The following is a 24,013-nucleotide window of genomic DNA, read 5'->3' on the forward strand; positions in this document are numbered from 1 at the left end:
ACAGGGTACGGGGGCGCGTAATTTCATGAACGGCCCCTAAGCCGCCTAGTATAGTGAGGCTATCAGTATAATAATCAGAAAAAAGGAAGTGACGTCACAGAGCGTGCCATTACCATTACATATTATGGCATTGTAAACAATGGAATGGAGGCAACTGGTACAGACACGGCTTTCCTGCTCTTCTAACAACTGAAAAAGCTTGTTAATTTTACGCTTGAATATCTCTGGAAAAGACATCGAATAAAACCGAAAAAAAGCTTCCAGTTCAGAGGTGACCCACTCGGACGATGACGTCACACATGCAGGCCTCTCTTGCAGGAGCGTGGTATTTATAAAAGCACCTTAAACGTAGTGCGGACAGGTATAAAATATTGTCTGAATTACAAGGTAAAAAAATATCCGTCCTAGAGTAGACGTAGCCTCACATACAGTGTGCTATTCGGTACAAATGGGTGTAAACAGGCTCCTGGCTCACCACACCTCTGCTGGGTGGACACATGAGGAGACTGAAGCGATAAAGGACATTAACAACGCTCCTCTTACGCGCTGCCAGCATGAGATCTGATTACAATTACAAGAAAGCCGCTTGTTGTTTCAAAGAGAAGCAGGCCAACTATCCGAGGATTCACACGCCTCTTGGAGCATCACCACAATAAGAGACTTTACCGACTCCGCCATTAAGAACAGGCCAGTGAATGATAGGAGTCAGGGGACCGAGCCGCTGACTCTTGGGACATATACATTAACGTAGTCTCAAGTTCCTATTCACCTTCAACCTTTTGCAGTTCCTCCCTTATCCCCACCCTCATTTCCCTCCGGCTCAACACACTCAACACCTTAAATGCCTTACGTGTTTTTAACATCCTCTTGTGTTTGAGTCAGACAAAACGCAAAATCAATAATGCTTTTTCTCCCCCTTTCCCTCTTTGATGCAACTTCAAAAACACCTATGAACGGACAGCCCTCCAGAGGCCCCACAGCGGCAAAACACGATACAAAACACTGAATAAAAAAAAAAAAGGGGGAAACACCTTCGCCATAAAAACAACTTCTAAGCTGAACGGTTTATGAGGGCAAACAGGCACAAATGGGGAAGAAAACTATTTATCCCGGTTATTAATCTTCCCCTACACAAATAGAAAGCACGCCGTAAACAGAAAAGCGACGGATAAATTACGAGGATACACCTTGAGAACGGTGATAAACCAGTAGTCTAACACTCATTGTTTGTACTGCAAACCAAATTGGTTTTTGCGGCTTTTCTTAATTTAGATTTTTTTTTACCAACATTACCTCAAATTTGCAAAGAATGCTGGAGAATTCTTTTGTCACTGTCATTTCTACCTCTGGAATCCATGATTCCATTTTTATTGGGATCAAAAGTATGTAAGGAACCTCACCTAACTAAAACTAATGTCAAATAAGATGTGCGTATACAGTAAATATAAACCTCAGTTAAGCTACCATAGAAGAAGAACATTTTCCATAATGCAATTTCTTTGGAATTTGCAGTTTTGTTAAAGCTCAAAGAAGGACCTGCCTCAAAAAGAAGCGTAAACATTATCTGGATGTGGTAAATGATGATCTAAGCAGTGCTGACAGAGGAAGTCGTGTCAGCAGTTAAATGCTGCATGACATGAGGACGCATCTATAAATGATCAAGCATATATTGTGTATACAGTGAATATACATTTAGCTTAACAGTAAGAAAATAAAAATGACATTTCTAACTCATGAAAAAAAGGCAATCTCACGTAGCCTGATACTTATCTGACACAGCTTTCTTGTTCCCCGCTGTTTGATTGGTGCAAGGACGAGAGTATTACCTAACCTGGCCAGTGATTGGACGGATCTGTCAGCACCACAAGGTGTGACACAGCGAGTGACAGAGCCACCAGGCGCTTCACACGCCACCGCCCAAAAAGAAGCTTGAGGTTGAAGGTTTTAGAGAGCAATTAACGACACATTAAATGTTTGGGCATGCACATTGTGTGAATAAATAGAGCCACAAGCTTTTTTTTACATCATCATTAGAAAATGTTTTTTATTATTATGATCCCATTTATTTATTTTTAGAAAACAGTGAAACTATGCAAGGGCTAGTAACCATTAACAGTAATTGATGAACCTGAAATCCGCACCACTACAAATTTGGGCCTTTTTAAATCTCGTTTAAAGACACACCTTTTTAGACTTGCCTTTCCCCAAGATTAGTTTAGCCTGGTTTTATTTCTTTAGGGTTTTTAATGTTTTCGGATTTTATCTGTTTTATTGTTTTATTTGCTGTCTGACTTTTATCGTGATGCGTTGTTTCGTTTCTTTATCCTTTTTTTCCCCTTCCTAATGCCATTGTATAATACTTTCCTGCCTTATATTTACTATGAGCCATGTTTGTCTTTGTTGTAAAGCACTTTGGGGACATTTTGGGTTTTGTAAAGGGCTATATAAATAAATTTGATTGATTGATTGATTTTGATTGATTGATAGAAATTCTGGTGTGAATGGCAAATGCACAGTAAGTAAAAAAAATTAACATTGTGTGATGATGACCATCCTTCCCTCTATTCTATCATAGAGTTAAATAAAAAATCCATGTTCACCATGGGCAGTCAATATCTCATTAAAGAGCTAGGAAGGCAGCCGGTGTGCAAATATCACTATGCACGCCACCAAGTGGCACACCTCGTACACGTTAATAACCCGTGGGGACGCCATTGCACTTCCTGTGCCGCTGACTGAGAAGAAAAAGAAAGGACCGATGCACGCACTCCGTCTGTCAGCCTGATTTTTATTGGTCTGCTGCTCTGAAATTATCTCATTAATTTCAGTCGGAACTGGAAATTAAATCCTAAAGTAAGGAAAAATTCAAATAAAAATATTTCTTTATGTATTCAATTTTAATGTATGCTATAAAAATACATGGAGCACACTACGAACACTTACCTAAATTAGCTCTCTTTGTTAATCATGTCATTATTTTTAAATCCTTTCAGGTAACTTGCGCTATATTTGCCTTCATCTTAATCTGCAGCCATTTTTCCTTTGGCTCTCTATTTCCTGAGGCTCTGAGTGGATAATTGCCAATCTTGTTAACCTCTGCTTTAATGTGTAAAGACCTACAGCTTTGCAATGGGCCGCTAATGGCGAGAGACAAAGAGGAACATACGTACGGCAAATATTTACAGCCGTAACATGACCTCAAAGCGCATATCATGAGACATTTGGCCTTATGTCCTCTGAAGACCCTGAACATTTTTTACAGTCTAGTACACACTCCCACTAAATCACATATTTATGCACAGTCTGCACGCGCGCAGACATCTTTCCAAAAAAAAAACCCCACAAACTGGCAGCTATAGATAGCCTTCTCTGCTCTAATGAAGGGGTTAGACTTAATAATAATAATAAAATCTGTCAATAAGCACATCAAAGAACTTTCTTTAATGATGTAACTGGGTTTTTTCATTCTAATTGTGCTGAGTAGGCTGCCTCATTTGCATGGGGTAATGAGAGGGATGTTTCCATTACAGGTAATTAGGTACTTCAGAGACAGTGGTGGGGAAAGGGAGGCAGGATAGAGATGGAGGGGGCCGAGAAGGTGCTGGCTAGGCCACACAAAAGTCTCTCTTATTATAAGATTCCACTCTTGTAAATGTCCGCTAACATGGTAAAACTGTTAAAATTATTATTCCCCCCCCCAAAAAACAGTAAAGAACTGGAAAAATCTTAATGTTCACGCGCTTGTCTCATTTTAAACCAAACATCTGTCCTCATCAATAGAGTAGATAGACGTACTAAATATAGTGAAAACATCTTCCCGTATCAAAAAGAAAAACATGACAAAAAGTTACAAAGAAAAATACATTTTTTTCTTCATTGGTCGTATGTCAACACAAGCGTGTACCTGATGGACATACAATCATTCAAATGAAGGATTTCATTTCAAATCCAATCTAAAGGACACAGGATCAATGTTCATGTTTGTTGGTCGCGCTTAAACCAAAATGCAATTTTCATAATAACACAAAACAAATGCAAATAATCTCAAACCACTGAATTAATCTCATGCAGCGGAATTGGCAAAATGGAACACAAGGCAAGTGAGTTCATACAACATTAATTCATTCAGAAAGCTAGGAACTGTATGGAATGTGTATTTTTGGTTAGTGTTTGTATAAATACATTATGTGATTTATTGTTTAGAAGCAAAAATGAACATTTGACAGGTGGAAAGCAAGGAAAAAGCAGTCAACGCCACACTGCACCGTTATTTGGATCTTTTTGCTTTGCATTTAACACAAAATGACAGCTCTTAGTCCCTCATGACTTGTTATTCAAGCCATTTGCATCGCGTGTGCACGTGAGCATGTCCTGCATACGAGTCCTAACATTTGTCTGCACTGAGGAATCACTGTATTCAAATGTGTGAGGTGCACGCTCAAATGTACAATCGGTGTTTACGTGTGCGTGTGTGCAACCATGCATGAGAAAAGTATGACTACACTTTAACTGTCTGTCTGTGTACATGTGTGAGTGCATGTGATGTGTGCATGCATTTTTGACTGCATAATAGAGGGGGTGGAAGAGTTGGGATTTGGCATCCTAGATCATCATCACACAGACGGGGAGGACCTATTCAGGGTCTCATGGCCACACATGCAAACACGACTACCCCCCACCCCAAAAAAATAGGTCAGTGGAGCACTCTCATACACACATGGTTATTGCACATGCACATACACCTCATCCCATCGTCTGCCAGTCGTGCAAGCGCTTTGCCGCCTGTCTGCGACCCGCGTTCAACACAGCCACGCACATCTTCCTGCACGACTGACACGTCCTCTGGACTGGAACAACGGGATTAAGAACTGTGCGGGGAAAATATAGCGACAGGGACACCCCGCTGACAGAGCTGTGTGCACACTACAATACATACAATCAAATAACTACCATCTACAATAATCAAAAAGTCCAAAATGTGAAACTTCTGCCCTGAACCCAGAGAAGCAACTGCAAGTAAATGCATTTACTAAAATTGAAAAACATATTCAGTCAGAAATATTAATAATAATGCTTTTTTTTTTTTTTTTTTAGAAAGCTTATGCATTCTTAAGCAACGTATTACATTTCCCCTCTCGCTCTCTGTCACTCTCATGCCATGGAAATGAAATGCAAAGAGTTGGCAGGCAATGAATAGCGAGGCTGTACTTGCCGACTTGTTACTCAGCACAAGCATGCATTGTTTTCTATGCTCCGTCTTACCTTTCATAGCTGAAATCACAAAATACATCATTAAGCTTCGGGTCCATAAGAGAACAACTATCACCCCGCGCAAAGCCCCTTCCACTGCTGTTTCAGCAGCAGCTGGCCAGCACAGCTCTCTGCTTCTCAGCCTTGGAGCATGACCACACCAGAATCCATGTGACTGTGACATCAGCGCTGTGCTCTGACTCCTCCCTCGCCCCCGTCTCCGCCGTGCTCAGCTTTTGATTGGCACAGCGTGCAGCCAGTAGGGGCGCTGAGAGCTCAGGCAGGGAAGCTCGCTCGCCTTCCTGCTGATTGCAGTCGAGCATGCTCGCCTCTGCTAGACACAGCACACTCCCACTTATCTAAGTGAGCTCTTATCTTTGCAGTCAAAACTAGCAGACGCCGGTTCACACTTTTGTTCTCCGTGGTGCAATGTCAAGTATAAAGTGAAGTAAAAAGGGGACAAATTGCCAGACAAAGATGACAGGGTACGGAGACATCAGAAGCAAAAATAGAGAAGATGGATAAAATAGAGGGGGGATGTCATTTCTCTCCCCTGCACCATCTCTGAAGATTTGAACGATCAGTAGAGGTGTGATAAAATATCAAAATGGTGATATATCGTGATACTTTGTATGCCCAAAGGTTATCGATATGCTCCTGCCAAGAATCGAGATATTGTTTTAAAAAGGTGTCAATGTCTAAAAAAAATAAATAAAAAGGAACCAACTAGAGATGCCGATCGATCGGGTCCGATCACGTCATTTTCAAAGTATCGGAATCGGCAAAAAAATATCGGCCATGCCTTTTTTAATATATATATATATATATATATATATATATATATATATATATATATATATATATATATATATATATATATATATATATATATATATATATATATACACAGTGCCTTGCAAAAGTATTTAGCCCCCTTGAATCTTGCAACCTTTCGCCACATTTCAGGCTTCAAACATAAAGATATGAAATTTAATTTTTTTGTCAAGAATCAACAACAAGTGGGACACAATCGTGAAGTGGAAGAACATGTATTGGATAATTTAAACTTTTTTAACAAATAAAAAACTGAAAAGTGGGGCGTGCAATATTATTCGGCCCCTTTACTTTCAGTGCAGCAAACTCACTCCAGAAGTTCAGTGAGGATCTCTGAATGATCCAATGTTTTCCTAAATGACCGATGATGATAAATAGAATCCACCTGTGTGTAATCAAGTCTCCGTATAAATGCACCTGCTCTGTGATAGTCTCAGGGTTCTGTTTAAAGTGTAGAGAGCATTATGAAAACCAAGGAACACACCAGGCAGGTCCATGATACTGTTGTGGAGAAGTTTAAAGCCGGATTTGGATACAAAAAGATTTCCCAAGCTTTAAACATCTCAAGGAGCACTGTGCAAGCCATCATATTGAAATGGAAGGAACATCAGACCAACTGCAAATCTACCAAGACCCGGCCGTCCTTCCAAACTTTCTTCTCAAACAAGGAGAAAACTGATCAGAGATGCAGCCAAGAGGCCCATGACCACTCTGGATGAACTGCAGAGATCTACAGCTGAGGTGGGAGAGTCTGTCCATAGGACAACAATCAGTCGTACACTGCACAAATCTGGCCTTTATGGAAGAGTGGCAAGAAGAAAGCCATTTCTCAAAGATATCGAAAAAAAACTTGTTTAAAGTTTGCCACAAGCCACCTGGGAGACACACTAAACATGTGGAAGAAGGTGCTCTGGTCAGATGAAACCAAAATTGAACTTTTTGGACACAATGCAAAACGATAAATTTGGTGATAAAAGCAACACAGCTCATCACCCTGAACACACCATCCCCACTGTCAAACATGGTGGTGGCAGCATCATGGTTTGGGCCTGCTTTTCTTCAGCAGGGACAGGGAAGATGGTTAAAATTGACGGGAAGATGGATGCAGCCAAATACAGGAACATTCTAGAAGAAAACCTGTTGGTATCTGCACAAGACCTGAGACTGGGACGGAGATTTATCTTCCAACAGGACAATGATCCAAAACATAAAGCCAAATCTACAATGGAATGGTTCAAAAATAAACGTATCCAGGTGTTAGAATGGCCAAGTCAAAGTCCAGACCTGAATCCAATGGAGAATCTGTGGAAAGAGCTGAAGACTGCTGTTCACAAACACTCTCCATCCAACCTCACTGAGCTGGAGCTGTTTTGCAAGGAAGAATGGGCAAGAATGTCAGTCTCTCGATGTGCAAAACTGATAGAAACATACCCCAAGCGACTTGCAGCTGTAATTGGAGCAAAAGGTGGCGCTACAAAGTATTAACGCAAGGGGGCCGAATAATATTGCACGCCCCACTTTTCAGTTTTTTATTTGTTAAAAAAGTTTAAATTATCCAATAAATTTTGTTCCACTTCACGATTGTGTCCCACTTGTTGTTGATTCTTGACAAAAAATTAAAATTCTATATCTTTATGTTTGAAGCCTGAAATGTGGCGAAAGGTTGCAAGGTTCAAGGGGGCCGAATACTTTTGCAAGGCACTGTATATATATATATATATATATATATATATATATATATATATATATATATATATATATATATATTATATATATATTTAATTAAATCGTTTTCTAATTGTATTTAACATTACAGACATATTATGTTTCACTCTTCCAGAGTCTTTAGTTTAGGCTTAAGGTAGGGTTATCAAATTTATCCTAATAACGGCGGTAATGGATTTTTTAAAAAGATGTATCACGTTAAAATATTTAACGCAATTAATGCATGCGCTGCACGAACCACTCACGCATTGTCGCGCTCAATCTGTAATGGCGCCGTTTTACCTATATAGAGAGATAAAAGGCAGCGTAAAATGAGTAGAGTGAATTTTGGCAGCCTTTGGAGCCTGTTTTTAATTGGCTAAATCCTTACAATCCCTTTCCCTACGATTAGGAAAATCATGAGAAGCAATTTGGGGAAGCAAGATGGCAATTGATCTTAATCTTAACACCTTATGTTATTTGCCAACGCAGAGAAGATATATCAATTGGTAGCACTATGCACAGTCATGGTTCCACTTCCCATCATGCATTTGGGCATGACTACAGTATCATTTACTGAAAGCTCAACAAATACACTAGATGGCAATATTTAGTCACAATATACAAAGTCAAGTCTTTCTATCCGTGGATCCCTCTCACAGAAAGGATGTTAATAATGTAAATGCCATCTTGAGGATTTATTGTCATAATAAACAAATACAGTACTTACGTACTGTACGTTGAATGTATATATTCGTCCAAGTTTTATTCATTTTTTTCTTAATGCATTGCCAAAATGTATATGATTGGGAAAAATTATTGGGAATGATTGGAATTGAATCGGGAGCAAAAAAAAGCAATCGGATCGGGAAATATCGGGATCGGCAGATACTCAAACTAAAAGGATCGGATCGGGAGCAAAAAAACATGATCGGAACAACCCTACAACCAACAAGTTGCTACCTAAAATCTTCCACTATAATAGAGTCTCGGTTAACTCTAACCCCGGTAACACACCAGAAACGTCAACATCGCGTCAACGATTCCGCCGCGACAACGCACCAGTGACGCTTGGCGTCAATTCCATAGGATGCGTTTCACGAGCAGTGTGTCTGTGGAGCGGCTCGATCGGTTCACGCGAGGATTGCAAGATCGCGCGAGAATATCGGGTATTCAAAGACAATAAAACAACAACAATTTTCCTTTCAGACCCCGCGTATTGGTCAGCTTTCTTGAAAGAAAGAAGAAAAAAAAAAGTTCTGAGCTAAAGCGAAAAGCAATTCCAATGACAAAGATTTTAACATGTATTTTACAAATTAAATGCCTCAATCATTTTTTTTTCTTATGAACATTTTCTAAGCTTTATTGATGGTTTTTCTTAAGTTAAAGCACCACACAGAAATGTATAAATTTAATTGTGTAGCAGGATTTGTGTATTATTCTTATTATTTAATTACGAGTGTTTTCGATAATTTCAATTTATTCTATTTACATGGGCTATTATTTATTTTATTATGTTTTGATGTGATGTAGTATTCATTTATATTCTACATTTTATGTTGTATAATTTTAGTTCCTAAGTGAATATTAGTTCCTACTTGTTTTGTTGTGGTAGGAGGGTTTTGTATTTAACACGGGGGTACTGATGCGCCGACATTAAAAGCAGAGTTGAGACTGTCCTGCCGTGTTGGTTATTGTTATAGCAGAGAAGACAGCAGTAAACCAACAACAGGTAAACTGTGACCCGATCTACACACAGCCTCAAGAGATCTGATGGACTTGAAAAGTAAGTTACGATTGCATATTAATTTGAAAATCGACCAGATCCAGATTCAGGAGTGATTCCCGTGTTTCCGATCCTACCAAGTAGTATTGACGCAGGGGGGCCGCGTCTCGCGTCAAATAACAAACTCTGCTGTTCTTTTCGCATTGAGCTCTTCTGGGACACGTCCAACACGCAGTCGCACTGCAACTGGTGTGCATTGGCTGATTGACTTTAACGGCCGCGTTTCACTGCGTTATTGCGGCGGGATCTTTGACGCGCCGTTGACGTTTCTAGTGTGTTACCGTAGTAAGGTTGCATTGACACATGGGGCGTAGGTTTGTCCCCACCAACTTTTAAGCAACCTTATTTGCATTACATCATGACTTCAGGTATAGGATGGAATTGACCCTAGCATTATTAGGTGAATTGCAGTACTATCTTTATGTTCAGACTTACATTGACCCCTTTTCACTTGCTGAATGTTTTCCCCTTTGATGCATGTTTGATTGGCACACACACACACACACACGCATTCACAGCCCCGACCGAAATGCAACATGCCGCCTCCTCCGCCCCCTTTGAAGACAACGGATATTAGTTTTTCTCCGTCAGCAGCACCCACTGTAAATAATGTAAAAAGACGTCAATGTTGTGGATTTGGGGAACACACCACTAATTTTGCTACTAATAGTCCGACCTGCATCAGAGTTAGCGTAACATTAATCTATATGAATTTCTCGAACTCTAGGAGGAAGCTGCTTTGAGATAAATATCCTCCTGTATGTTTTCCACTGTTAATGTTAATTAAGCTGTAAGAAATGTAGTAAACTAAGGTTTACCCCCTTTTCCCCAGTTTTCTTTTTTTATTTATGTAGTCTTTAAGGAACCCAAAGGAGCTTTCTTTTTTGAGTTGAGTTTGGCTATGCTTGTGGGCACAGTGTTTTACTTGAAGGAAGACTTCATTTTTATTAATTTTTGTCAGGGTTATCGTCCCTACCAATATTGAAACCAAAGCTACGCCCTTGCATTGACGGTGCTCGAGGCCCAATCCATTTAGACTAGAAACGTTGGTTCAATCGAAACCAGAGCATTTACAGTCATTCTCTCCGACTTTCAGGGCATTTACAGGTCACTTGCTGTTCATTTTAGGGCATTTACAGGTCATTTCCTGTTGAGTTTGAGTCACTGCCTATTCATTTAGGTGATTCCCATGTCACCTCCTGTTATGTAACTCAAAATAAACAGGAAGTGACCCAAAAAATACCCCAAAATCAACAGGAAATAACTGAAAATCAACAGGTAAATGACCTTAAATGGCCCAAAATTATCTCATTGCCTGGCATTGGCTGCCACTGACGGCCATAAACGTTCAAGCCGTTTGAAGTGGGAGGGATGGCCACCCTCCCACTTCAAATGGATTGGACGTCTACTGTGATAAACTCATTCCAATTCACAGCAGGAGCTTGTTTTTCTGTTTATTAGTTGTTTGTAAAATATCATTGAATGATGTCCTGACCAATGTATCGATAATCATTGTATCGCCATATCGCCAGATCATCGTTATCGTGAGCTTTGTATCGCAAATCGTATCGTATCGTACCAAGAGGTTCCCACTCCTAATGATCAGTGTGGGGGCCTGATGTCTGCCAGCAGTGTGGGAGAAGATGAGCGGAACCGCAGCTTCTTCCCATGACCTCTCAAAAAACTGTCCAATCCAACACGCAGGCCTACACATTGACAGATCTCACACACTCATTTTGCCAGGTGAAGAAGGGGCGATAGCGACCAACGGGTTCGGATGATCCCCCACCACCCCACAGCGACCGGGCGATGAGTTTCTCGCTATGATTTCTTCGCCTCGCTCTCGCCCCCTGCTTACCATCCCTGTCTTTGCTGCTCTCGCTCGTTCTTCCATATACCCCCCACTGTCAACCCCCTCCTCTTCGCTCATCCTCATATGATAATCTGTTCTGACTCGTAGCCAGCTGCCTCCCTCTGATACAATATTCTGGTTTTAGTGCAATCCAGCCTTGGCCAATAACCACGTTGCATTTGGCATTTCTCTGAACAAGCTGCTGCTTGTATCATCTCAAGACAAACAGCGCAAGTCTTCGATTTCAGACTCTACGATATTTTAAATCTAAAAATGAAAAAAAAAAAACAGAGGGGAGGGTTTGGGGGATGAAAACAAAATATTTGTTTATGCTATGAATATTTCAAATTTGGAGATTATGGAAGCTCATTTCACATTCTCTTTAGATGTGTCTGACATTAACAACATGACTGCATCGCTGTGTATTTGCAAGAGAATGATGATGCTTCCACCGGGAAAGAATTGCACATTAACTATGCAATTGTAACAGACGATTTGAATATTTATTTATTCCCCTTTTAAATTATATATTTATCATTCATTTGACGCATTCTACTGTGTCCCAATAATTGAATAAAGGTATGCCTAACCATATACAATATGGAAATTAGGTCTGAACACCCGTTGGAACATAAATCTTTCCGTGACAATGTTTCATTAGGACACCTGTGATCCATTAGGGACACTAAATATATTAACTCATGTTGTGTCAACAATAGGCCATATTAAATGAACCAAATATCATGCAGAAGCTGATAGCATCAGTGGAAGCGTGCCTAGGATGGAAAGTAATCAGTCGAGAGTGAACTATCGAAAACAATGTCTGAGATATTGAAGTCGTCTCATTTTAACACAGGCAAGACCTTACCCTGATGAGTCAAAATGCCCCAAATTGGAGCGCTGCAGCAATCGTTTTTTTTTTTTTTTTTTTTTTTTTTTGCTTTTTCTAAATGCCTCCCAATCTTCCTGGGAGCTACCACAGGTTCACACAAAGTAGCTCAATACTGGGTTTGGCAATTTGAATTTTACTACAAGTAAAGAGTAATATCTAGCAACAATGATGTATTTGGTATGATAACTTTAACGCAAGTACACAAAAAAGGTTGCTCATTCTATTGGAGATCGTAGGTAAACACTAAACAGGTATATACCATAATATTACATAATAATCAAATACAAAGTTCATTTTAAAGAAGCTATGGGGGGAAAAGGTTATCAAACACAAGACACTTTCCCCCCCCTATTTCAAGCTCAACAAACTTGTCCATACGTGAATCTACGTATAACCTAAACTACTCTTGTTTGGTTGGGTAGATTTACAAAAGCCTTTTCGGTAGAGGGTGACATCTGAAAGTCTGTGTCAATCGTGACATTACAAGTGTCTATTGTGTAAAAAAAAAGCTATTATCATGGATGGTAAGCGATGCCAGAGCCCTATGAACATCACATTGACAGTCCCTGTATGACTTTTAGTTGTTGTTGGATTTTTCCTTTTTTTTTAATTTTTATTTTTTTTTTATTAATCAATTACAGTACATATTAAAATATTTCATGTTTTTTAATTATCATTCCTTGTTCTATCATAGACTTCACTATCAGTATTATATATAAATATATATATATATATATATATATATATATATATATATATATATATATATATATATATATATATATATATATATATATATATATATTAGGGCTGTCAAAATTATCGCGGTAACGCGCGGTAATTAATTTTTAAAATTAATCACGTTAAAATATTTGACGCAATTAACGCACATGTCCCGCTCAGACAGTATTCTGCCTTTTGGGTAAGTTTTACAGCAAGGCTTTTTGTGCTGTAACAGCGAACTCTTGTGTTCGCTTTGCGACATGGTTTATTTTCTTGCCAGTTCAGTATGGCTGCACGACGTCTCGGGCTGACGCCTACGTTGTAATGTTGTGCTTATATGATCCTTGGACAATATTTGTCCGTAAGTATGGTTGTTGTAAAGAATGTACATATTATGTTAGTAACCGAAATGTTATATTTTTTGTATGAGACGCTTTTTGTTTATGTTTAGTGAACCTTTATAGCGTGCTAAGCTAACGTTGTTGCTAATGCAATGCTTATGTGCTTTTTTTTTGTAGTTTTACGACGGTCTAAAGAGGACAATGGTTTGAGGCCATTTTATTAATAAATCAGATGAAAAATGAAGAAGTCTGATTATTAAGGCGTCGTTCACTAGCTGTCTAGCTTTGGAAAAAGTAGACGCTTCGGAGTGAGGACAGCATAGACAGATTTAAATGACAGTAGAGTGAAATGCCCACTACAGTCCTTATGTACCGTATGTTGAATGTATATATTTATCTTGTGTCTTATCTTTCCATTCCAACAAATTATTTTACAGAATATATATATAATTTACAGAAAAATATGGCATATTTTATAGATGGTTTGAATTGTGATTAATTGCGATTAATTACGATTAATTAATTTTTAAGCTGTAATTAACTCGATTAAAAATTTTAATCGTTTGACAGCCCTAATATATATATCACTATTGTGAAGTGAAGTCAATGTTTCTATCAAAATCAACAAATAGAAATTCACTGAGCAAAATTGAAATAATAAAATATGCAGAAAGTCATACAACTAATAAACGGAAACCATATACTTCATAATTACATTGACGGGTCACACTGCGCAAGGTCTTCAAGTAGGGGGCCTGCCCACACCCAGCATCAAGAGTTATTCTCAAACACAAGCACACAGCGATCTAACGCCGGATTTAGGTTGAAAAAGTACGAAAGCTGTACCGCATTCAAACAGGAAGGATTGTCTCAGAGTGATTTGTTCGAGGATTCAAGGTAATTATTATATTTTTTGTACCATACATGCATTTTGAAACGTTGTGGAAAAAAACCAATGGGAGAAATTAGCCGCTATGGCATTGGCGTCATAGTTCGCAATATTTACGTAAAATAAATGCTAACTGCACATTTTTTGTTGTTGCTTGTAACCAAGAATCGAGACTGTTTTACATACATATCTATAAAGAATTCAGGGATTTAAGCATTTATTCACAAGAATTTTCAACGGAAAAAGCTCTTTGTTTTCATAAGGCGGCCGCGACATTTGTTTACTGACATTTGTTACTAGGATCATAGTTCACAATATTTTCATAAAATAAATGCTAACTGCACATTTTTTTGGGTTTCAACCAAGAATCGAGACTGTTCTACGTCCATATATATATCGAATTCAGGGATTTAAGCATTTATTCACAAGAATTTTCAACGGAAAAAGCTCTGTTTTCATAAGGCTGCCGCTACCTATTCACAAGAATTTTCAACAGAAAAAGCTCTTTGTTTTCATAAGGTGGCCGCTACATTTGCTTACTGACTAGCATCATAGTTCGCAATATTTACGTAAAATAAATGCTAACCGCATGTTTTTTTTGTTTGTTTTGTTTTTTGTTTTTTTTTGCTGTTAAACAACGATCGAGACTGTTTTACGTCCATATCTATAAAGAATTTAGGGATTTAAGCATTTATTCACAAGAACTTTCAACAGAAAAAGCTCTTTGTTTTAATAAGGCGGCCGCTACATTAGCTTACTGACTAGCATCATAGTCTGCAATATTGCTATAGGCACATTTTTTTTAACTTTTAACCACGAATCGAGACTGTTTTATGTCCATTTGTATAAAGAATTCAGGGATTTAAGCATTAATTAACAAGAATTTTCACAGACAAAGCTATTTGTCTGTAATTCCACTCGGTCAGCTTTGATGGCCACGCCAACAATGCAGGCCCTCTATTAATCGGCCCCGCACCCCGTGTCCCGTCAATATATAGTATTATGAAGTGTATGTGTAAACATTACAATAACTGAATGCAAACATCATGGGTGGGTGAGTTGTTCATAATAGTGAAGATTTCAACTATATGACAAGAAAATAGCAAAAATATGTCAATCATTATCAGTAAAAAAAAAATAAAAAAAATTTGGTTGTTTTTGAATGAACATTTTTCTAATAGGCTAGTAGCTGTAAATGTCCAGTTTTAAGTTGTACGAGTACATCTTTCAAGTCAGAGTTGAAAGTTATCTGACAAGTCATACACAAATGCATAGTTCCTGTTTCTCCCCAAGGAGTATTTTTTTTTTACAGCTAACATTTGCTGTTAACCACATTCTCCCCTGACTCCTACACATTGCTTGTGACAGAATGCCAATAGGTTGCTGATACATGTTCATTAGAGCATTGATTAACCTCTCAAGGACCTGATGGTCTGCTGGCAGTAATGTGATGTTGTTAACACAAAGATTAAATCTTTCAGTCATTTCACATGATCTAACTGCATTCACGTCAAAGCAAAGCTACTGTAAGTTTTATCACTGAAAAGAGGCAGAATTCTTTCGTCAGATTTTTTTCACTTGTACAGTCGTACCAAATGTTGTAACAGTTGAGTGTATGAACAGCTTACTAGTAATCTATGGCAAATGAGCCCACTTCCTGTTCGTGACCACACTCTCACTTGCACGAAAGGTGCAGGGTTGAAACAGTAAACCACTTTAAAATGTCAAATTTTAGATTTTTTTTCAGATCTTACTTTGACTGTAGCAAAAAAGATAATGAGAAAGGATTCAGTGAGAAATTAATCCTTGACAGGAGGTTCACATCATGAAGTCTGCCCAGCAACAAGAGTGCCAATACAAATGTGCGAACTCAGCTGAACGAAAATTCACAAAGATGTCCTGATGCAAAGGAAATGTAGAATCTAAAGAGGATGCAGGAACTTGGTTACATGATCTGAGAATGATGTTTTCGTCACAGTAGAAAGATTAATATGTGATATATTGCTCCAGAAGATATTGATTCCAAATTTTAATAAATCAACTGCAGATAATGTCCCGAAATTGCGTTAAACTATTTAGTAATTACAAAGACTATTAACTGAAAACTCTCTGTCTTACAACTAATCATAGAGCTAAGTAAGCATGAGTTAGTGGCAAAGGTATTGAGATGAGTATAAATAATATACATAGTGCAAACACTCCATTTAACAATCTGCACAGAGTCGATCACTTCTTTGCACTCTAAAGCTTGAATCAAGCATTATGAATTAGATATAAATTCTAAGTGTCTGCATATCGATCTATTGAGTCATGAGACTCCCTCCACTTGGATCTTCTTGTAAACAAGCTTCATGGAATTGAATTCAATGGAGATGAGGCGCCGCAGCATCGGTTTGGCGCCCCCGGAGAGGCGGAGCGGACAAGAACTGATAATAGCCTCATTAGCAGTCTGTCAGTAGCCATTCAACACACACATGCACACGCACGCTCACCATGCGGCATATCCATGCCAACAACTCTGGACAGGGCTCTTTTCTCGTTTGGCCGCTGTTGTCAACCCATAGCAAAAAGTATGGAATCACCAGTCTCGGACAAGCACTCATTCAGACATTTTATCGTGTAGAACAAACTCAGATCAAAAACTTAATTCAAAATAATGAATTCAAAAGTGCAACTCTGTAGCATTCAGGAACACTAAAAGAAATGAAAAAAAAAAAAAACATTGTGGTGCTCAATAAATGTTAATTTTATTTTTAAATGTTAATTTTATTTTTAAAACTTAATTCAAAATAATGAATTCAAAAGTGCAACTCTGTAGCATTCAGGAACACTAAAAGAAATGAAAAAAAAAAAACATTGTGGTGCTCAATAAATGTTAATTTTATAGAGCAATCACTCTATTTTGAGGTAAAAAATATGGAATCATGAGAAACAAACAAAGAAATAACAATCAAAACACATCTCTAGTATTTAGTAGCACCGCCTCTGGCTTTTATGACAGTTTGCAGTCTCTGAGGCATGGACTTGATGAGTATTCTTCATCAATTTGGTGCCAACTCTATTTGATTGCAGTTGCCAGATTATTCTTGCGGGTCGGAGCCTTGCTGTGGACCATTTTTTTCAATTTCCACCACAGGTTATGAATAGGCTTGAGATCTGTGCTATTTGCAGGCCTTGAAATTGACTGAATGAGTCTTTCTCCAAGGAATGCTTTTGAGAAGCAAAAGATGTACTCTTTGGCATGATGCATTGTCATCTTGGAAAATGACAAACATATTTTCAATTGAAAGGATAAGAAAGCTGTCTAAAATTTCAATGTAAACTCGTACATTTATTGAAGATTTAACCACAGCCATTTCCCCAGTACCTTTGCCTGACATGCAGCCCCATATCATCAAGGACTGAGGGAATTTTGATGTCTCTTCAGGCCTTCATCTTTGTAAATCTCACTGGAACAGCACCAAACAAAAGTTGCATCATCATCACCTTGTCAAGAGTCAAAAATCTGTATTGGACAATGTGTCAAGAGTCAAGAATCTGCTTTGGACAAAGTGATGATGCTGGGACTTTTGAACTAATTCATTATTTTTTCAAGCTTTTTATCTGAGTTTGTTCTACATGATAAAATGTCTGAGTGAGTGCTCGTACGAGACTGGTGATTCCATACTTTTTGCTAGGAGTTGTACTATATAACCTTTGACCTCTCTGGATAAATGGCCATGGACTTCCTAGTTGTGCGCAAGAACTTATTGAGAGATAATTATACAAAAACAACAAATAACACAGCACTGATACTTGTTCTCCAATTCATGCCACCTGAGTGTTATTAGACTCACCAGCACGCCGGAAGCAGAGGTAGAATTAACAAGCTGCAACAAGCGCTCCATGAAAACAATACAGATCAATTTAATATAGATGCCAAGGAGTGTCGGGTATAATATTAGAGCCATAATAGAAGCAGCCCACACTGCACAATTCTAAACCAATTTAGGGCCATTTCAAACAATTTCCTGCGGGCTTGTGGGAAGACTTCAATAAATCACAAAAACAACACGCTGAAAAATATACACACTGATGCACGGTGAAAAGAGAGAAGGATGTTGGAATAAGTCCACGGGAGCACGGGTAGTTGAATCTGAGACATGCTTGAATTGGATTTTCTGTGTGTTCATTGAAGTAATGTGGCAGCTATACGGTTTATTTTCCATGCGATCTAGCCGGATGACACCACGACCCCACGTTACATGCAGTCGCCACAGGCCAGCACAGCTCCGCTCGCTTAGTATTTGTCACTAAGATATAGATACACGCAATATTTATAGAACAGAGGGGTCCAAAGAGAGCAACATGAAAGCATATCATTCATACATAGGTGAAGTGCAAAACTGTCAACTGTCATATCATCAAAAATCAACAAAACGGTGAATGCTTGACAAGGCCATAGCCTTTTGTTTTACAGATATTTATAGTGCTCAGTTTAAATGTATTTTTCTGTGTAAACACTACCATGAGAGCCCCAGGTGTTTCTGAATCAATAGAATTGAAGGCTTTAGCATTAAAATCACCATGGCAGCTAGACCAGACCAAGTTTAAGGAGATTTACACGCCTGCTTTACAATAAATGACCCCTGCAGGCAACAGTGGCAAGACCCTGCGGTAAATACATTTATTATTTACACCCACAGTTTTGTTTTAGCGGCTGCGCAGTTGTTAGTGCCATTCCTTGGCTTGTGGCTATTTCTTTCTGTCTTCAGGCTGTTTAGCCGCACACAAGGGGTTTTCCAATCCACCGCAATGGCTTTCGCATTGATTAACGCGGCCTTGAACAATACGCACATCGAGTTATCCAACAAAGGTTGTCACTCAGTGGAATGAATCCGTTTACTTGGTTGGTGAAAAGAGATCAGTGGCACTGCTGGAGTGCCACGGCACATCCCGTGGAACAATATTTCAATAGATCAATAGGAATGAGATTTAACAATGAATTGCTGCCGAGCTCTTTTGTGTGAGGCTGCCCTTGGGGACGGAGGGGAAAAGGATGGGAGAAAAAGGGAAGAAGGTGGGGAGATTATCGCAGCCACGGCAGCCAGTGTGAGAGGCTTAGCCTGGCTATGCGGGGAGGTGGAACCCTGTGAATTCTAATGAACTGGCAAGACCCACACCACCCATCCCGAAAAAACAGCTCCATCACCGTGGCATGAGGACGACAGGAGGGAAGTAGGAGGTGATTAGGAAGGTGCGGCTCCTCCTCGGAAAACCAAACAGAGCAGGTCATTCTCCCTGTGATAATTATGCCCATAACCAGGCATGAGGGATTGGTAATGGACCTGCTTATTCTTCATGCCCCGCAACGGCAACCGCTGGGCCTGTCAAGGGGAAAAGCATGATGATGTGTGTTTTTTTTTTTTCTTCCGCTGGTCGGGTGACTCTGGTAAGAGTTGCAAAGGCGGCTGAAAAGGGCAGCAGGGGAACTTGGCCTTTGAGGGAGAAGTTAACGAATGAACTTCATTATTGAAGAGCATACCAGGGAGACCCCCCGGAGTGTGTGATGTATTACCTAGCCTCCAACCGACACACTCCCCAACATCACCAATATAGCCTGACGCCGGATCTAAGGGGGGCAGGTAGGCGTGTAAACTAAAATAGTTAACCTTCTGGCTTGAGGGGAGAAACAAACAAGCAAACAGAACAGCCAAGTATGCAGCTACCGAACTACAGTAAGTTGCTTTTAATTAAAGCAAGAAACGCATGGTAGTAGACAGCCACAAATCATGTCTCACTTGAAATAAAATACACAATGAACAATAGAGATAGAGTGCCTTGCAAAAGTATTCAGCCCCCTTGAATCTTGCAACCTTTTGCCACATTTCAGGCTTCAAACATAAAGATATGAAATTTAACTTTTTTGTCAAGAATCAACAACAAGTGGGACACAATCGTGAAGTGGAACAACATTTATTGGATAATTTAAACTTTTTTAACAAATAAAAAACTGAAAAGTGGGGCGTGCAATATTATTCGGCCCCTTTACTTTCAGTGCAGCAAACTCACTCCAGAAGTGCAGTGAGGATCTTTGAATGATCCAATGTTGTCCTAAATGACCAATGATGATAAATAGAATCCACCTGTGTGTAATCAAGTCTTCGTATAAATGCACCTGCTCTGTGATAGTCTCAGGGTTCTGTTTAAAGTGCAGAGAGCATTATGAAAACCAAGGAACACACCAGGCAGGTCCATGATACTGTTGTGGAGAAGTTTAAAGCCGGATTTGGATACAAAAAGATTTCCCAAGCTTTAAACATCTCAAGGAGCACTGTGCAAGCCATCATTTTGAAATGGAAGGAGCATCAGACTACTGCAAATCTACTAAGACCTGGCCGTCCTTCCAAACTTTCTTCTCAAACAAGGAGAAAACTGATCAGAGATGCAGCCAAGAGGCCCATGATCACTCTGGATGAACTGTGGAGATCTACAGCTGAGGTGGGAGAGTCTGTCCATAGGACAACAATCAGTCGTACACTGCACAAATCTGGCCTTTATGGAAGAGTGGCAAGAAGAAAGCCATTTCTCAAAGATATCCATAAAAAGTCTCGTTTAAAGTTTGCCACAAGCCACCTGGGAGACACACCAAACATGTGGAAGAAGGTGCTCTGGTCAGATGAAACCAAAATTGAACTTTTTGGCCACAATGCAAAACGGTATGTTTGGCGTAAAAGCAACACAGCTCATCACCCTGAACACACCATCCCCACTGTCAAACATGGTGGTGGCAGCATCATGGTTTGGGCCTGCTTTTCTTCAGCAGGGACAGGGAAGATGGTTAAAATTGACGGGAAGATGGATGCAGCCAAATAGAGGAACATTCTGGAATAAAACCTGTTGGTATCTGCATAAGACCTGAGACTGGGACGGAGATTTATCTTCCAACAGGACAATGATCCAAAACATAAAGCCAAATCTACAATGGAATGGTTCAAAAATAAACGTATCCAGGTGTTAGAATGGCCAAGTCAAAGTCCAGACCTGAATCCAATGGAGAATCTGTGGAAAGAGCTGAAGACTGCTGTTCACAAACACTCTCCATCCAACCTCACTGAGCTGGAGCTGTTTTGCAAGGAAGAATGGGCAAGAATGTCAGTCTCTCGATGTGCAAAACTGATAGAAACATACCCCAAGCGACTTGCAGCTGTAATTGGAGCAAAAGGTGGCGCTACAAAGTATTAACGCAAGGGGGCCGAATAATATTGCACGCCCCACTTTTCAGTTTTTTATTTGTTAAAAAAGTTGAAATTATCCAATAAATGTTGTTCCACTTCACGATTGTGTCCCACTTGTTGTTGATTCTTGACAAAAAATTAAAATTTTATATCTTTATGTTTGAAGCCTGAAATGTGGCGAAAGGTTGCAAGGTTCAAGGGGGCTGAATACTTTTGCAAGGCACTGTAAGTTAGCTGACTGTTTCCGAAAATATTTCATTTGTCTTTTTATACATTACAATAACACTAGGTAACTTCTTAGTTTTGGTGAAATTTAGCGGCGCCGGTGGACAAAAGCGGTAGTGTTTTGCCTTAAGGAAGACTGCGTTTCCCATGAGGACCAGTGCACACCTTCATAGTGTCGTAAAATCATGATCTCCCTGTCACCTGCAGATCACCTGCACAGTCACTAGCATATGGCGGAAAACACAGACAAGACTGAAAAGCAGTTTCTACTCTTGCACTCCTCTTTAAAAGAAACTGCTGTATTTTAAGCCAAAAGAACTGTTGTGTTTGATAGAACAATATGTCTATATGCTGTCATAGCAGATTCATGGTGCATTAAGCCCCTAAAGTATTTTTAATTTGTCCGTTTTATCCCGAAAACCCTGTTTACAGACGTCACGCAACCGCTTTTGTGACAACCCAGCCATAAAAAAAAAAGCTCAGTAACTGTATTATTCGAAGAGTCTGTCATTTTTAGATTAGAATCATTAATTGATGTCTCGTATTTAGTTTAAAAAAAAAAAAAAAAAAACGACTTAAAATTATTCACTCTCATATTTTAAACTTTTAAACAAATTGCGTCACAATGAAAAAAATGGTGTCTGTTAAAAGGTCAAGGATATCTACCTCATAACTATCGCTTTATTGTATATTTTTTGTTACTGTCACATTTTTTCGATATGTTAGATGATAAATAATCGATCCAAACAAAATAAAAATTGAAAAAAAAAAAAAACCTTTAAAAGGGTAAATATATGAAAAAGAACATCTCGACCACTCCTTGATGTCTGCAATTTCTGCATCGCGACCCTTGTTATATTCCCATGTTTCACCCATAAAATCCCCGAAAATCCAGCTGTGGCCATTCACAGCTGTGTCTTGACACTCAGTGATACATGCTACGTGGAGTTTTTGGATCGAAACAAGGTAGGTACGCGATAATATCTCGTTAAAGTCGTGGCGTCTTTAATTCAGCTCGTTCATGCTCTCACCTCTAGATAGGGTTTTGCTATTTAAATTATTTTTTTAAATGCCTACCTGCTCAAAAAATTTCTTCCCCCAGAAAATTGAGATTTTAAGCTTTCCAATGATGTATCACACATGCATATCGGACAATTTCGAAAGTTGGCCAAATTGGGTTTCTCAGAGCAGAACTTCGCCATATGACGGTTAGAACCATGCAGGTTAGTGTGGCTAACCCCCTTCCCACCTGAACTCGTTAGCGTTGACGAGTTCAGTTGGGGGTTGGGGAGCGTCACGCCAGCGAGTGAAAGCCAGGCCAATGTTTATTCTTGAGTATCCTGGTAGCTTCCCCTTTTCTCCTCCTTGGACAAAACTTTCTGTCTCTTTTGTCGCTCTGCCATCCTTGCAGAATTCACGCGAAAGCAATCGCATCGACTTCCGTCTTTATAATGAATGGAGAAAGTGGGAAGTGACGTATGTCGTAAAGCATCCAGCACATTTGTAGTTTTTTGTGTGTTGAAAGTGATACAGACCCCCTCAACATATAAAAGAGGTGTCATTCAACTAGTTGTCAGTCGACATATCACAAGACATATGATATGAAAAAATGTAATAGAGGTTGAAAAGTTACCTAATTTTGCTTTAAGTGGCATTTCACTATAGTGACAGAGTGGACAGAGAAAACTGACAACGGTTCGCTAGAAATATAATTCGGTACATGTGCAAACATCCACAGCAGGCCATACAGTAAATGGCAGAACCAAATAGCAGTTGACAGGCGAAATGCATTAGATAACATTTAAGTTAAATGTCTTCTATTGAAGACAAGATATGTTCCAAAAGAGACACCAAAGATAACAATGTCCAATGTTTAGGCTTTGTTTGTGCTTCAGTATTTCACCATTTTTGAATAGGATGAGATACTTTACATGTATTTCACTTCTGTCTGATGAGACCAGCAATAAAGAAGACTAAATTCGAGCAAGTTCAGCTTCAATCAATCAATCAATCAATCAATCAATCAATCAATCAATCAATCAATCAATCAATCAATCAATCAATCAATCAATCAATCAATCAATCAATCAATCAATCAATCAATCAATCAATCAATCATGTCATCAGCCGCAAATTGCGCTATTTTGCGTAGCATATGCAGATGGTCAGAGTGTTTTCCGGGTTTGGTTACATTAAGTTCTGCATGCAAAGTGTTGTATATGACTATGAAAATAAACATGAACAGTTACAATGTACAAACCATTTATGTAACCACTCTTTACACACCTTGCAGTTAGCAA

At 39.1% G+C, this 24,013-nt stretch overlaps 1 protein-coding gene across 2 annotated transcripts in view; it reads right to left on the minus strand.

The window, feature by feature from the left end:
* Window positions 1-24,013, minus strand: part of roraa (RAR-related orphan receptor A, paralog a) — a 436,248-nt gene that overhangs the window by 86,822 nt on the left and 325,413 nt on the right. The window contains exon 1 of one of the 2 annotated variants that reach the window (XM_057835949.1): window positions 5,263-5,984. The exons of the other annotated variant lie outside the window; for it this stretch is intronic. Within the exon in view, the coding sequence (XP_057691932.1) occupies window positions 5,263-5,434 (172 nt within the window). The 5' untranslated portion in view covers window positions 5,435-5,984. Of the gene's footprint in view, window positions 1-5,262; window positions 5,985-24,013 lie in introns of those variants that run through there. 2 annotated transcript variants of the gene reach the window in all.

This window comes from Corythoichthys intestinalis, chromosome 5 (genome assembly GCF_030265065.1).
Source record: "Corythoichthys intestinalis isolate RoL2023-P3 chromosome 5, ASM3026506v1, whole genome shotgun sequence".
Lineage (NCBI taxonomy): Eukaryota > Metazoa > Chordata > Actinopteri > Syngnathiformes > Syngnathidae > Corythoichthys > Corythoichthys intestinalis.